Source organism: Pristis pectinata, chromosome 7 (assembly GCF_009764475.1).
Source record: "Pristis pectinata isolate sPriPec2 chromosome 7, sPriPec2.1.pri, whole genome shotgun sequence".
NCBI lineage: Eukaryota > Metazoa > Chordata > Chondrichthyes > Rhinopristiformes > Pristidae > Pristis > Pristis pectinata.
In genome coordinates, this window is record NC_067411.1 from 22,440,013 (window position 1) to 22,455,674 (window position 15,662).

Here is a 15,662-nt window from a genome sequence, read left to right on the forward strand (position 1 = left end):
TCCATTTACCCTATACTTTATTCCTAAAATATATAGTTATACAATTGGGAGTACAGCATTGTCTTTATTCACTGTACCAAGCATATCAACACACTTGCTTACAATATTTACAATGCGTCAACATGTCTGAAAATTTTCAGTCCCAAACATTGTGTCAGTGATAAGTTTGAGAAGTTATTACACAGGGTGCAGACCCTCGATGTACAGCTGTGGGAAGACACTGTCACCCTATCCTGTGGTCTTTCTTCACAGAGCCCATATGGTGGCTTGCACTGAGGTCAGTGTGCCCCGCAGCAGGTACTTGTGTATCTTGGGATGTACCAGTTAACAACATTCTTTGCACTGGGAGAGCACAGATTTCAGGCTGTGTGTCCTTTCACTGAGTTGATGATCTTCCGGCAGCATTCGATGTTTGTCTCAGTACTGGGAACAGCCTGCAAGAGCACAGAGCCTTGTGTTACACAGCAGCTGAGAAAGAACCTTGACAAAGAACATTGCATCCCTTTGCAGACCTTCTGTGTGCAATGGGATTGAGACCTTGGCTCTGCATTAAGGATCTGACAGATAGGGCCTTTCTCACCACCAGCTATACAAGGTCTTGGTGTTTGTTTGAGAGTTCTAGTGATGAGGCATTCTGCAAATTAACTTTGACAGTCTGCTAAGATTCATTATCTCCTCTCTAAAGGCCTCCAGAATATTCCATGCAGACCACTGATTGACTTGTAGTCAAAGGTGTTTTCTGCAGAAATCTTTCTATGGGGGCAGCTCGTACCCCATAGTCTAACTGAATAGAACTTCTTATGGCAACGAGGTCAGGCACACCCTTCACAACCAAGGGCTTCAGGTGGAACCTCATCACATGGTGATACTTGGTGTTCGTATACCCAGGCTCCATTCACAGCTTGATGCAGCCACACACACAGGCACCATCAGGTTGAGGGCCACTTTGGGTATTTTCTCTCTCCCTTTGGAGATTTATACACCGCATTCCTGTGGAATGGATCCGTTCAGAATGGAAGTTTAGGGACCGGTGCAGCGTAGGAGCCAATTATGAGTCAGATTTGCACCATTAAGAGTGCCTGATGACCAGGTTCCTTCCTACTGTTAAGAGGGGGCACTGCTCCCACATTCCCAACTTCTGCTTCACCTTGGCTATTCGCTCCAGTCAATTCTTGCCCCAGTTCCTCAGAACCATATTCCTAGCACCTTCAGGTAATTGGACCTGGCAGTGAAAGGATCAAAGTTTGGTCAGACCAGATGCCAAAGTGCATGGCTTCACCTTTGCTGCAACTGACTGGTCCCCAGGACCAGCTTAAACTGGTTGCAGATGCTGATCGACCTATGGTTCAACAGAAGGTGGCGATGTCCGTGTACAGAAAGGCTTTGACCTGGGATCATCACCACTTGTTTGTCCTGTCTTTCCTAATGGATTCAATACAACACACAAACAAGACAGAGATGTGAGGGGAACCTTGCCTGACTTCAGATTTGATCAGGAAGCTTTCTCTTTCCCACTTGTTAGTTTGGACTGTGCTACTGATATTTGTGTGGAACTGCTGTATCCGATTACGGACTTCCTCTCCATTAGGAGAGCGTGTTCCATCATATACATGTGCAATATTCTGTCAAAGGCCTTCTGTTGGTCCAAGATGACCAAGTCTCCCTTGTCTCACATGCAAGTCATTATACCTTGAGCATAGCAATTCTTGCTGTTAGGTATGACGTAGGTCTGGGTGAATCACATGCCCCAGAGCAGACTTGAGTCAATTCTGAATGGTCTTGAAAAGAATCTTGTAAACAACATTAAGCAGTCAGATGAGTCATCCATTTCTGATTTCTTCTCTCCTTCTCCATTGCTTGTGGATGAGGGTGAAGATGCCCTTCCTCGTGGATTCTGACACACTTCCAGCTAGAAACATAGTGCTGTACACTCACAGGGTCTGTACAGTCCCTTGCAATCTGATAAGTCATCACTTCTGGGAGGTTTATTCACCTCAAATGAATGGATAGACCTGGTCAACTTGTCCAGAGTAAATGGCTGGTCTAGACTGTCTGAAACCTCTGAGACAGAGGATAGGAAGCCCTGGGATGCTGTACTATCTGAGACCTACAAGCCAGTCATACAAGCCAGTGTAGAAGAACATGCAGATTCTTAAAATGTTCTGTGGTCTGGAATGTGTTGATGCACACTGTGGTTCGCCAGCAGTTCTCTATGTAAGTGCCAGGTGACTATCAGTGAAGTCGGGCCTAATATCTCTAGTTGTTAAGTACCAATGGCTCAGAATGTGTACTCAGCGATGAAATGGCACCTTTCACATTGACCTCCATGGAAACCCCCTGTGGTCACACTTCCACTTTTCCAGTATCCAGCAGCTGGGATGTCATCGAGGCAGCACAAGCAATCACGTTAGAGAATTCTCACAGTCAAGAGATCATAGAGTCATAAAGTCAAACAGCAGGAAAGCTATACTATACTAATCCCACTTACCAGCATTAATTCCATATCCCTCTATGCCTTGCTTATTTGTGCTCATTTGAGTACCTGCCCAGACACCTCTTAAATGTTGTTACTGTTCCTGCCTCCACCACCTCCTCTGGCAGCTCATTCCAGACACCAACTACTCTTTGTGTGAAAAGTTAACCCCTCAGATCTGCTTTGAACCTCCAACCTCTCACTTAAACCCTATGCCTTCTTGTTTTACCATGGGGAAGCAGACTCTGGTGACATACCCCATCTATGCCTCTCACAATTTTATATATCTTTATCATGTCACCTGTCAGCCCCCTTCACTCCAGAGAAAACAGACTCAGCTTCTAACTCCAGCCCTCAAACGCAGATAACATTCCTGTGAATCTTTTCTGCACCCTCTCTAGCCATGTGAGTTGAAACTGGGTAACTCAATGCATCGTCTATGAAAAATGGGGCATAGGTTATCAAGATTTCATTATCTTATTTCATAATAAAAAAGTCATTTAAACACAAAGTAATAGAATTGATAGCTTTAGTAACACTTAGGCTGTTTGCTGGCCATGAGTGTGTTACCCCAACGAAACCTCTGCGGGCTGCGGAGAGCTTTGCAGCCAAACAGAGAGAGGGGCTGCAGTACTTCTCTCTCCTCCAGCAGGAAGTGATGAGGGAGACCACGGGGACGAAATAATCTGTCAACACATTGGAGTAGTTGCTACCTATGCCCAGTAATGCCTGCACTCACTCATCCTACCAGCCAGGGTGCAGCTCTGAGCCCCACATCCATCAGGGAATGCTGCAGGAGTACGTGCTGAGGGATGCATTGAAGCTCGGTGCAGCAAAAGTAAAGGCTCTGTGGGGAAGGACCACAGTCTAGGGTCCTTCCGCTACCGCACTTGGAGGGGCTGAGTCGGGTGGAGGAACCCCTCAGACATTAAAAGGGTGTATCGCCCAGGGGGCCATGAGTGGCTATGGTGCTATGGTTTTTAATAAGAGTGCTAACACTACTTAATGTATTGACTATATGACACTAAGAAAGTAAGAAGTTTTGCACTGTTTATTCTTGTGTATATAATTTATTATTAGGAATAAAGTTTATTTTTGAAATTAAAAAAAATCTCAGCCACAGGCAGCTGCACCGTTTGCTCTAACCCACCCCCCAACACCAGCCTCATGAACCATGGGGAGATTCATCGCTGTGGGAACACCAGTGGAGGACGGGAGTTTGTGCTGGGTTACAGCAACAGTGGCTTGCAGCAGTGAACAAGGCAGGAGTTCTCGCCCACGTAATGGTGAAGCAGGTTACAACGTGAGTTGAAACATAGGTCAGTCACATTGAATAAACTGCATTTACGTGAATTAGAGAAACTTGAACCCGGGAGTCCAACTGAAAATAAAATTAGCTTTTAACACCAAAAGGTTTACTAAGCAGTTAGCTTAAAGGCTTAAATTCTCCTAAATTCATGTGATTTCAGCTTACTTCCAAGCAGAAGCTGAGAACAGCACAGCCTGTGATATATAAAAAAAACTTAGGGATTTCCCACTTAGGCTACATGTGTGAAAATCCTTAAGTTTCTGTCACTTTCACAGAGTAATGATAGTAAACACAAAGTGTAACTAGTTTTGCATTCATTCCTACTCTAATATCTGGGCCTATAAGGAGATCAGGAGCTACTCTGATATTCACCTACCTACTAGCCGTTTTCATTTCTAACTTGGATCTTGCTGTTTTTACTCTCTTTGATTTAAGTTAAAATAACACGGGCTGTTTTATTCTCACCCAGTTTTCCCTGCTGCATTCAGGTACTGTGAGCCCTGTGCAGAGCACAAAACTATGTGAAGCCTCTTGCAACAGACAAAAATCTACCTGATCAAATCCTCTCCCTTGTATCCTGAACCAAAAGCTGCCGTGGCCTCAAAAATCCAACATATTTAAGAAATGTTTTCTAGAAACCTAGTACCACTTGGTTTGTGCAAGAAAAAATCATAGAATTTAGTTCACTGTCTATTTATTAACTGTACCTAATTTTAACCTTGGAAAGGTAAACATTTTTACATGTAACAAACAGTAGAACACACCCAGGTACACACACAGAGTTTATGTAATGGGATACCTGAAAGAAAGCTGAGTGTTGAGCACAGCCTGGGCTCTTAGGTTTTGCTGATACATTGCCATGCAATGACAGAACATTTGAGAATTGTGGTAAGTGATGAGGGGTATAGTTAAAGAATGCTGGAGGACATCAACCAATAATCTAGAGAATGGTGAAATGGGCAGACACACATCAGATGTAAGGTAATGGAAGGTAATCTGAAGAAGGCTGCATAATCATTTCAAATTGGCCCTGGAATATTTGTGCCCCTGGAAGATGTAAACAGTTAAAATTTAATACTGCAGTGCATTTATTATTTTATGCTTTGCATTACACTTGCACATCTTATATTTTGTAAGGAAGAATATATTTAGTACCTCAGTCACTTCGCAGAACTTCCCCCCCCCCCCAATGAAAAGTAACAGTGTGGCACTCTGTGCAACTCGTAGAGCCGCTGTCTCAAGTGCCAGAGACCTGGGCTCTCTCCTGACCTCTGGTACTGTCTGCGTGGAGTTTGCACTTTCTCCCTGTGACTGCATGGGTTCCCTCCTGGTGCTCCAGTTTCTTCCCACATCCCAAAGATGTGCAGGCTAGTAGGTTAATTAGCGACTGTAAATTGCCCCTCACATGTAGGTGAGTGGTAGAATCTGGGTGGAGTTCCTGAGAATGCGAGGAGAATAAAAATAGATTTAATATTAGATTAATGTAAATGGATGGTTGGTGGTTGGCGTGGACTTGATGGGCTGAAGGGCCTGTTTCTATGCTACACTTTTGTATGACTCTATGGCCCAATACTTGCAAGCTCCCTACACTGCTTAATCTCACAAATACCAAGCATTTTTAGCAAGAAGGCTCACCAGAAATTTTTATTATATTCTGATTATGTTTTCATATAATTAAGTTTTCTTTTCCAGCTAAGTTCCTCTGTGTATCCCTTTTATTAGTCACGCAGGCAGCTTAATATCCACAAGGATTCATAAATAATACGTGATATGTTTCAGTGCTATTTTTTGCTAAGTAAGATTTCCATCTGCAGATTGTTCAGGAGCTAGCAGGCCAGATTGTAAAATAAATAAAGTTTGGGACTCCTCTGCTTTTGATGAAAATAATATGTTTTTATATGGAATCTTTCACATTCCCAGGGTGGTCCGATGCTCATGGTCACAGTTACACCTGAATTGTCCTCACTGTTGTAAAGTGTGTCGTCACTTACAGCAAGTATCTCTTTTGGTATTCATCTTGTCAGCACTGATATTAAAACAGTTTATCAGCTATGGCACTTTATGTCTATATTTGCCAGCAATGATCCATTCACCCACTTGTTAACTCTTTATCTGATGTTAGCATTTTGCCATCAGCAATAAAACATTTTTTAATAACATCTATATGTTCCTTGATGAAGACAAAGAATAATAGAAGGTCAATCTATCCCTGAGGGGATTCCTGAATTTACTTTAGTGGTTATTTTATTTGACTAGTAATCTAGAGAATGTAAACTCAGATTCAATCATGAGTGTTTGAGAATTCATATTTTACAAAGAATCTTGGAAGTGAAGAATTAGTAAATATGACTTGAAGCTGTTGAATTGTCACTAAAAACTCAAATGGTTCACAATAGTCTTTTAGGGAATGAAAACTGCCATCCTACCATGGACTCAATGGGCCTTATGTAACTCCAGCCCTACACCAATGTGTGGACTTGCAACTCCCAAGATACTTGGGTGCATTGAATAGCCAGGAAGAGTGCAGGGGTTCAAAACGTCTTTTTGCCATCAGGGTAACGAACAATAACCAGAAATTTTAAAATAAACTATAGATAACAAATATAAACAACAAATTTCAAGTCATATAAGTCAGTGATAATGAATCTGATTCTGAATTCTGACATGCTGGAAACTTAAAGTCTTTTTTTCTCCAGATGCACTGTTGAAAGTTTCCTGACTGGTTGAATCATGGCCTGGTATGGCAATTCCAGCGCACAGGAATGCAAGAGACTGCAAAGAATTGTGGACGCAGCCTGGTCCATCACGGGCATAGTCCTCCCCACCATTGACAGCACCTACAGGAGGTGCTACCTCAAGGAGGCAGCATCTATCATCTAGAATCCCCACCATCCAGGTCATGCCCTCTTCTTGCTGCTACCATCAGGCAGGAGGTATAGAAGCCCGAGGTCCCACACCACCAGGTTCAGGAAGAGCTACTTTCCTACAACCGTCAGGTTCTTGAACCGACCTGCACAACCCTAACCTTACCTCAACAATGGAACACTATGGATGACCTCTTGCACTACCATGGACTTATCTCTGATTGTGCATTGTTTTTAGCACTCAGGTCTTGTTTTTGCACAGTCTTTTTTTTCCTCCCCCTTCACTTTCTTGTATAATTTATATTCTGTGTGTTGTCTGTACCTACGTGGCTGTGATGCAAGCAAGTTTTTCATTGTACCTTCACCTCACTGTACTTGTGCACATGACAATAAACTCAGCTTGACTTGACTTGTGTCTTTGGCCTGAAACAATATTTGACGCTGTCTGATCTGCTAAGCGTTTCCAGCATTTTCTCCTTTAATTTTTAAAAAGCTTCTTTACTTTGTGACAATGTCCTCATCCTGAGAATAAATTTGAAGATGGCTGAAAGCAGACCACATTTTTGTTATGCACGTTGTCATCTTCTTTGAAGCATGAATTACCTGTACGATCGGTTTGTAAGACAAGCTTTTCACTGTACCTCAGTACAAGTGACAATAATAAACCAATACCAGTTTAATCACACCTTAAACAGATCACTTTCTCTGTAATTGTAACACTTTGTTCTGCATTCTGTTATTGTTTTCCCTTGTACTACCTCAATGCACTGTTGTAATGAAATGATGCAAAACAAGTTTTTCACTGTACCTTGGTATACGTGACAATAATAAACCAATTTACCAATAAGAGTTCACATTAAAAATACTATCTTATCGTCATATCATAATTGAAGTCCTGTGTAGAGGTGCGCTGGAGCTGTTTCTATTTCCAGAATATATTGAAAATATCACCAAATGACAAATATGTCATTCTGGTAATATGGCTATGAAAATTAGATATTACAACAGCTCCTCATTCACCATGGCCCTCTTGATTTCTTGATACCTCATTTTAAAAAAATCAAATAGCCTAAACCCTTATCCTACTTGAAAAATCTTTGGCAACCATGTGTCCCGTCCTGATGTCGTAATTTCACTGATGTTGGTTATTTGCTTACACAGATTCTCGGAAGGTGCCCTTTCAACCGTTTCATCCCCGTCACTGTTAGCTGCCTGCCATTTTTCTTGAATGGTCTGATTTGTAAAATTGATAATGTTTATAGAGGCAACTTAGCGACTGAGAACACAGCTGCAGCAATGGTGTTTTCACACTAAGCGCATAAATTGCAGATTAATTAATATTAAACAGCAAACTCCAGTTGTAGAGTGGAGAAGTCTGATTCCAAAACCAGGACGTTGACTGATTCACAAAATGGAAGCCAGATTAAGCGTAGTCACCTTTCAGTAGCCAAACATATAGACGAGATCTCACGAGTAAGTGAATTTCGCGATCATAAAACGTGCTTGTTGTTGGCTAGGAAGGGAACCAGCAGAATTTCATATCGTTTAGCGTTTATGCCCTGGTCTGAGCAGATAGCGCGTTAAGTGCCCAGTGTCCAGGACACTCCGGGTAAACGTTGCTTGGGATAGGAGGGAGAAATGGTGCACTCAAACTCAAGCTCCATCGACAAGGTGGCTGTTGTAGTGCAACGCCCTGGATGTATTTCCAACCAATGCATGGACACCGTCACATCTGGGGGCAAACCTTCCTGCAAGGGGAAGATACATGGGCAGGTTTTATCCCCATCTCTTTCTCCATCTCCCATTGACGGCTCCAATACAAGCTGGCGAGTTGCCCTCGGCGAGCCGTGCATGGATCGTCCTCGAGCTATCAACATGCCTGCCTAGAAATGAAGATTTACCTTGGCTTGACGAATTTGGCTCTATAATGGGTTAAAAGAATAAGGTTCATTTACATAGCGCCCATCAGTGCCTGAAACAATGTGAGCCAATTGTTTATCGCAGTGGAGGAAGGGGCATATTGTAGTAAAAAAAAGACAAATAAAAACATGTAGACTTAATACAGAGAAAAAAAAGATCTTTGGACAAAATTCTATTTACACTTGCAATAAAAGATGACATTTGGGGGAAAATTAATCAACAGTCTTCTTGGTGGGAGGGGGTTCCCCTTTAATAATTACCAAAATGTACAGAAGAGAAGCTGACGTCTCCGGAAGTGAATTGGTTTAGGCACAAACAGTGGTTGTGGGAGTGGTTGTGTGTGTGTGGACGGGAGGCTGGCACTCTCCTGGTTGCGGCGTCGCCTTTTTGTTTGTGTTGAGGTGGCCGCCTCTCGGGCTCGATCCTCCACCCCTCAGATATAAAGTCCCCACCCCCTCCCTCAACTCCTATCCAAGCTCGTCCCCGACCATGGTCAGTAGGAGGCGAGCAGACAACGTGATCCTCCCCGCCCTTCCCTGAGCCTCCTGCTCGCTGGCGCTCGGCGCCGTCGGACGTGCGGAGATGTCGCTGCCCTGCTGCGTTTCGCAGGTAAGGTGTGTGCCGGCTCTACCCTCGGGACCGACCGGATCCCATCGACCGTGACGGACTGGGTGTAGATTATAGACTAACGTCCGCCGCGCCATCTCTCGTCGCTGCAGTGTGGGCGGACAGTCACTTGCGTTCTAATGACACATGTCATGAGGGTCCCTGGAGACTCGGCTCTGCTGAGCTAACGCTCCCTCTACCCCCTCGGGCGGACGTGTGGAGACTTTTCCTTCTCTAGCCCTGGGGAGGGAGATGATCATCTATTTGCTTCTGTTTGTGAAAATGTGTTTGGACAGATAAGTGCCGAGTGTTTACATTCCTGTATGAAGTAGGAAAAAAAGTGTTATCACCCTGCTAATGTTCGTAAATCACACACGTAACTTTTTTCTCGAAGCAGTAACTTTCCGTGTTGATCTGTAGTTGGCGATTCTGTTAATCGGGTTGTGAATATATATATAAAAGTTTTCAGGTTTGCCAATAATCAGTGTGATAGTACTAATTCACTGAAATACTCCAAACGGATTTTCCTATCGCGGTAGGGAGGAGAAATGACAAAAAGGCTCTTAAGAAAAGGGCTGGCTGTGTCCCAGAGATTGGTTGATTCGGCCCTCCTCCCACATCTAGATGCAGGGATATCTGAAGGTCTTCAGATTTCTCTTGGACTTGAGCGTTGGCTTAAGAATTCATGTGGATATAAGCGTTCCAACACCTTGCGCATCCTCTCGCCCTGACCATTTAAAACATGTGAATGAAATCCAAGAAGGAAATATGGATGTACAGTGTTAATGTATTGCATTCAGAGTGCAGGACACCATATCACAGTGTATTCTGTGGGTCCCCCTTTAACCATTCTTAGGTGGGATGAAGCTACTAGTAAGTGAAAGTGAATGTTCAAAGCAGAAGATGAGTAGCCATGAGTAGAACTTGGGGCGATGGAATTAGTTTTAGCTGTCTCCAGCAAAGAGACAGTGCACTAATGATGGTTTGAGTAACTCCCTGTGGAGTAAACTGCTGTGGTTGCATTAGGGATTGCCAAAATAATTAAAATAATCTTGACCCTGGGAAGTCAGCTGGGATCTGTGCCACAGATAGCTGTGTCCTCCCAGATGTCTTGGGGGGGGGGGGGGGGGAGGGAGGGGAGATTGTATTTAAAGCATTTTTGTTTTACCCAAAGGAGGGACATAATGAGAATAGGAGTTTTGAATTAGCATTGTTTAAACTGAGTGAGGATGCTTTGATTCTTAAATCACTGCTGGAAGTATTGACACTCATTCAAAAGATGCCACCACCATTGACAGGAAAACAAAATTCTCAGATCATGAAAAGCAAGTGGAAATGTTACTAAATTATTACTGAACTTGTGAATCCTCATCTCAACATTTGTGATTCAAACATCTTCTAAGTTTCATTTTAAGAACCTCTTGTAGAAAAACCCAAATGTGATGATCATTGACTAACCAATGGCTGATCTCCAGTCTGTCTTGTGGGGGGGGGGGGGGGGGGGGGAAAAATCCAGATATGGAAAGTCTGAAAGAAAAAAATTACTGCAAACTCTCAGCAGGTCAGGCAGCATCTGTAGAAAGAGTTAGTGTTTCGGATCAAAGGTCTATTGTCAGAACCCTGAAGTGTCTTTGATCTGAAACATTAACTCTTTTTCTTACTACACATGCTGCTGAGTGTTTCATTCAATTTTTTTCCCTCGTTCCCTTTAAAACTGTAAGCTTATCTTAAACTGTAAGCTCATTGTGGACCTTGGTTTCTCAAGATTTGCAGGCAATTCCTCCTGTCATGGATGACTCCTGTATTACAGTGAGAAATCAAACATTTGTATTTCTTTTACACACCAGCCTATCCACATTTTCTCACTACGGTGCAGGTTGTTAGTATTGATCAAGATATTCACCTTGTTTTAATCAATGGCGTTTATATCACAGACCAGTTGCTAGTAGTAAACAATCCTTTCACTCCTTAGCAGTATTGTGCCCAGCTGAAGAAATGGCATTTTTAGGAAGGCCTTGGAAAATGTGTAGAGGAAATACACCGTGATGGTATTAGGGAAGAGGGACTTCAGTTATGTGAAGAGATTAGAAAAAGCTGAGACTTTTGTGTGCCGTTCTGGTCACCTAACTATAGGAAGGATATCAGTAAGATTGAAAGTGCAGAGAAGATTTACTAGTATGTTGCTGGGTCTTCAGGAGTTAAGTTACAGGGAAAGATTGAACAGGTTAGGACTTCATTCCTTGGAGCGTAGAAGAATGAGGGGAGATTTGATAGAGGTTTACAAAATTGAGGGGTATAGACAGAGTAAATGTGAGTAGGTTCTTTCCACTTAGATTAGGAGAGATAAGTACAAGAGGACATTGCGTTAGAGTGAAAGGGGGGGGAAGTTTGGGGGGGAACGTTAGGGGGAACTTCTTCACTCAGAGTGGTGGGAGTGTGGAACGAGCTGCCATCTGACCTCGTAAATGTGGGCTCACTCTTAAGTTTAAGAATAAATTGGATAGATACATGGATGGGAGAGGTCTGGAGGGTTATGGACTGGGTACAGGTCAATGGGACTAGCGGAATAATGTTTCAGCACAGACTAGAAGGGCCAAATGGCCTGTTTTCTGTGCTGTAGTGTTCTATGGTTCTACTTGTCTTTAGAGCAAAGACGGTTAAGAGAAAATTCAATAGAGCTGATTAGTTTTGAGAGATTTCTGACGTGGATGGGGTGTGACTAATGGATGAGATAGTGACTAGATGATCCAATTTAAAGTTTATTGGCAAAAAAGGCAAAGAGATTTTTATTTATTCATTCAAGGAATGCGGGCCTTGCAAGCAGACCCAGAATTTAATTGCCCATCCCTAATTACCCTTGAGAAGGTAGTGGTGAGCTGCTGCCTTGAACCGTTGCAGTATTCATTTACTTAGTAACTTTTTACTAAGGAATGCAGTGCCTGATTCACTAATAACTTTCATAAGATATAAGTATATAGATGCTTCAAAAGGGGGAAAATTGTAGGGCTAAGGCATGTGCGGAGCTAATTGGATTCTTGTTTCAAAGCTAGTGCTGGTTTAGACAAAAGAGAATCTAGAGAGAAAACTTCAAATCCCATCAAGGCAGCTGAGAGATTTAAATACAGTTTTATTAATTTAAATTTGGAATTGGAAAGTTAGTAACAGTGACTTTGAAACTACCAGATTGCTGCATAAATTACATATTTTACTGATTCTTGCTAAGGGAGAGAATCTACCACCTTTATTATGGTTTAGCTCTACGTGACTTATCAAGCCTATAAAGTGGCCTAGCACTCTGTGGGTTAAAAAGATGATGGTTCACCACTATCTGCTTTTAGCAATTACATACAAGCAATAAATAATGACCATTCCAAAAATGCCCGTACACAATGAATTTTTTAAAATGTATACAGTGGGATCAATGGCCTCCTTCTGTAATGAATATGTGATGTCAAAGTTCAGTCTAATAATGAGGTTGAGTCTATTGTTGGATAATTCAAAGGGCCCCCTGATGTGCTTCTCTTTGTATCACAGACAGAAGCAATTGCATTCAATCAACCTTAGCTTATCAAAGGAGATGACAAAGATGAAAGTAGAGCAACATAAAGATATCAGGCTGAATGTCATCTAAAAGCAGTGGGGAGGAGGGGAGAAGTTGCTTGTAAATGAGGTGCCAGCATGTTAAAGGAAGCCATGGTGACTAAAGCCAGAGTAACACCCACGCCATAAGGAAGAAAGGCAGGATACCCTTGAGCAGCAATTGTTACAAGTGAATTGACTTGTCAAAGAAATTGTTGAAAATTGAGATAAATGACTAAAATTGTGAGCAGTTGTGAGGAATCTCCTTCCCACTACTAACCAGTTAGTTCAAATGTACTGCTAATTAAAATCAACAGAGCTGAGGTGGAAGAATGCAAACCCGGTGGATAATGATCATTGCATCCCATGGCAAATCAACAGCAGTTTATATTTATTAGTACCTTTTTAATGTAGTAAAATATCCCAAAACATGAGCTTCAAATGGGAGTGTTAACACAATCTGCGAGTTGTCACCCTAGATGTAATTATTTGACAGTTCCCATAATAAGTGTGCTTTCAGTGCAGGATTTTTTTCTGCCTGTACAAAGAGTGAAGGTAGTTTCCAACTGATTAATGTAGCAACTACTTGCACAATGGGCATGTCATTGCTTGGTATCCTGCTTTTTGCCTCTAATTTAAGCAGCGTTAATGAACACTGTTAAACAGTGTTATGGAAGACAGAGGCAGAATAAATGGTCTTTTTCTGACTGGAAGGATGTAACAACGGGAATGCCCTGAGGATCAATCCTATGCCCTTGATTATTGACTACTGATATTCATGATTTGTAGGAGGGGCAAAGTGTAAGGTTGCTGATGACACAAACGTAGGTGGGAGGGTACGTTGTGATGAAGCTATCTGGACAGGAATAGGTAGGTTGAATGGGCAAAAACTTGGCAAATGGAGTATAATGTAGGAATGTGTGAGGAATCTAAAAGACAACTATTATCCAGGTGGAGAAAAATGGCAGATAAGTGGATAATAGGAATTGAGGCATTCTTCTGCATGAAATAAAAGTTGGTTGGCAAGTACAGTGAGTAGTTATTAAGGCATATGGTATATCTGGGCTTTATTGCAAGAGGGTTTGAGCTTAGAAATAGAGACTGTACAGTGTGATAGTAGAATACTGTGTACAGTTTGGCTCTTACAAAAAAATATACTAGCATTGTATGCAGTTTAGAAGAAATTCACTAAAGCTGTTTCCTGGGAGAGAGGGTTGTCCCATAAAGAACTGCTTAAACAAAAAGATAAATCTGTATTCTTTGGACTTGAGAGGAATGAGGGGTGATCTTATTGAAACACAAGATTCTAAGGGGACATAACAGGGTAGACTTGAGATGTTGTCACTAGTGGGCACATCTCAAATGAGGGATTATAATTACATGATTGGGGGGGCAGTCATTTACAACTGAAGTACATAGAAATTTCCTCTTGTAGGGAGTATTGAGTCTTTAGCATTCTCTACCCCAGAGTTGGGAAGACTAGATCACTGGAGGTATTTTAAAAATGTAGATCAATTGGGATTTGAGGATTGAGTGGAACTAGTACAGAAAAATAGGGGCCTGAACCAATCAGACCAAATCGTTTTGAATGGTGGAGAGGCCAACTTCTATTTTCACCAATTACTTCACCAAATACATGTCATGTATTGACTCTTGTATTTAATTGGGTGGGGTGAAATGGTATGTTGTCCGATTTAAATGTAAAAAAAAATGTGTAGTGAATACAACCATTGACTGATCAAATCTATTAGCTGCAAAGTAATAATCATATCTGGTGCAGTTGCTATCAGGGCTGGTTGGATATCACTTGTTGATTGGATCCCAAACTCCCATAATATTCATATGAAAATATATTGAATTTCCAAAATAAATTAGAAAATCAAGTGTGATACCTCAAGAAATAAACAGCTGAATGTGTGTAAATACCATGAGGACTTCAATATCCAGCAGATTGAATGTGCTGGAAATGTATTCTTGTTATTTAAGTGATTTGTGGTAATAATGTATAGAGGAAATATGAAAAGAATTCAATCCATTGTTAGTTGGTTGGGTGTTTTCCTTATTTTGAACAATTGATTTTCTTAAAACAAAAAACTGGCTGTATTGAAAATCTGAAATAAGGAAGCCAGTTTCCAAGCCAGTTTGGGCAGCATTTGTAGAGGGAGAGAAAGGTGGTTGACCTTTCAATGGTCCTCTGACAAACGTGGAAAACAATGTTTGAATTTGCACCATAATCTTACAATGATTTTTGTATTTTAGTTAAGTATTATAATTTGAGGAATTATTATTTAATGGGGTACTCATGAAAATTTGTGTTTGTATGGAACCATTAAATGGAAGCATTTTTTTTGGAATATGATGGGATGAGAGAGATGCTGAAATGAAGTCATTTAATGAAGGGGAAAAGTGTCTTTCTCCCCAATGGAAAGAGTGTGATTGGAAAATCAACCTGGGAAACAACCTTTGTTTTTGTCCTGCAGGCTCAGAGTATTTAATTGGCTGGCGTTCAAAGCAACCTTGTATAAAGCAACTCTGAACATGTGGGGAATTTCACAGCTGGCATATCAAAGGATCCCTGAGGATTTGGATATCTTTTGCTGGACGGAAACAGTGCTTCACTTTTGAATTTGGTTCTATGTAATGCACTTATCAGCATACAATGATAATTTTTGTCTTCTGTAAAGCTTTTTCTTAAACATTAAATTAATTGGGGAGGAAAAAATGTAGGCGATTGAGAATCATCCAGGAGTGCCTTTCTTTCATTAATGGTAACCAATGAGAAACACGGTGATATGATGGAGTACACTGAAGTGGTCAAGGCTTTTGTGTTACAAAGTCAGGGATGAAGTTTTAGTTGCAATGGGCTGTGATAACTGCAGAGAGTAGGCAATGTTACCAAGTGAAATAAAAC

At 41.6% G+C, this 15,662-nt stretch overlaps 1 protein-coding gene and 1 long non-coding RNA gene across 3 annotated transcripts in view; one reads left to right on the forward strand and one right to left on the reverse strand.

Moving 5' to 3' along the window:
* Positions 1-7,873, reverse strand: LOC127572807 (uncharacterized). Its single transcript, XR_007956695.1, has 2 exons — positions 7,804-7,873; positions 1-434 (listed from the first exon to the last, which is right to left on the reverse strand). It is a non-coding gene; the product is annotated as an uncharacterized LOC127572807 (long non-coding RNA).
* Positions 7,874-8,870: 997 nt separating this feature from the next.
* serinc5 (serine incorporator 5) overlaps positions 8,871-15,662 on the forward strand; it is a 57,673-nt gene continuing 50,881 nt past the window's right edge. Inside the window, exon 1 of one of the 2 annotated variants that reach the window (XM_052020220.1) lies at positions 8,871-9,175. In XM_052020220.1, the coding sequence (XP_051876180.1) occupies positions 9,149-9,175 (27 nt within the window). In that variant the 5' untranslated portion in view covers positions 8,871-9,148. Of the gene's footprint in view, positions 9,181-15,662 lie in introns of both variants that reach the window. The other variant, XM_052020221.1, reaches the window with a different exon arrangement.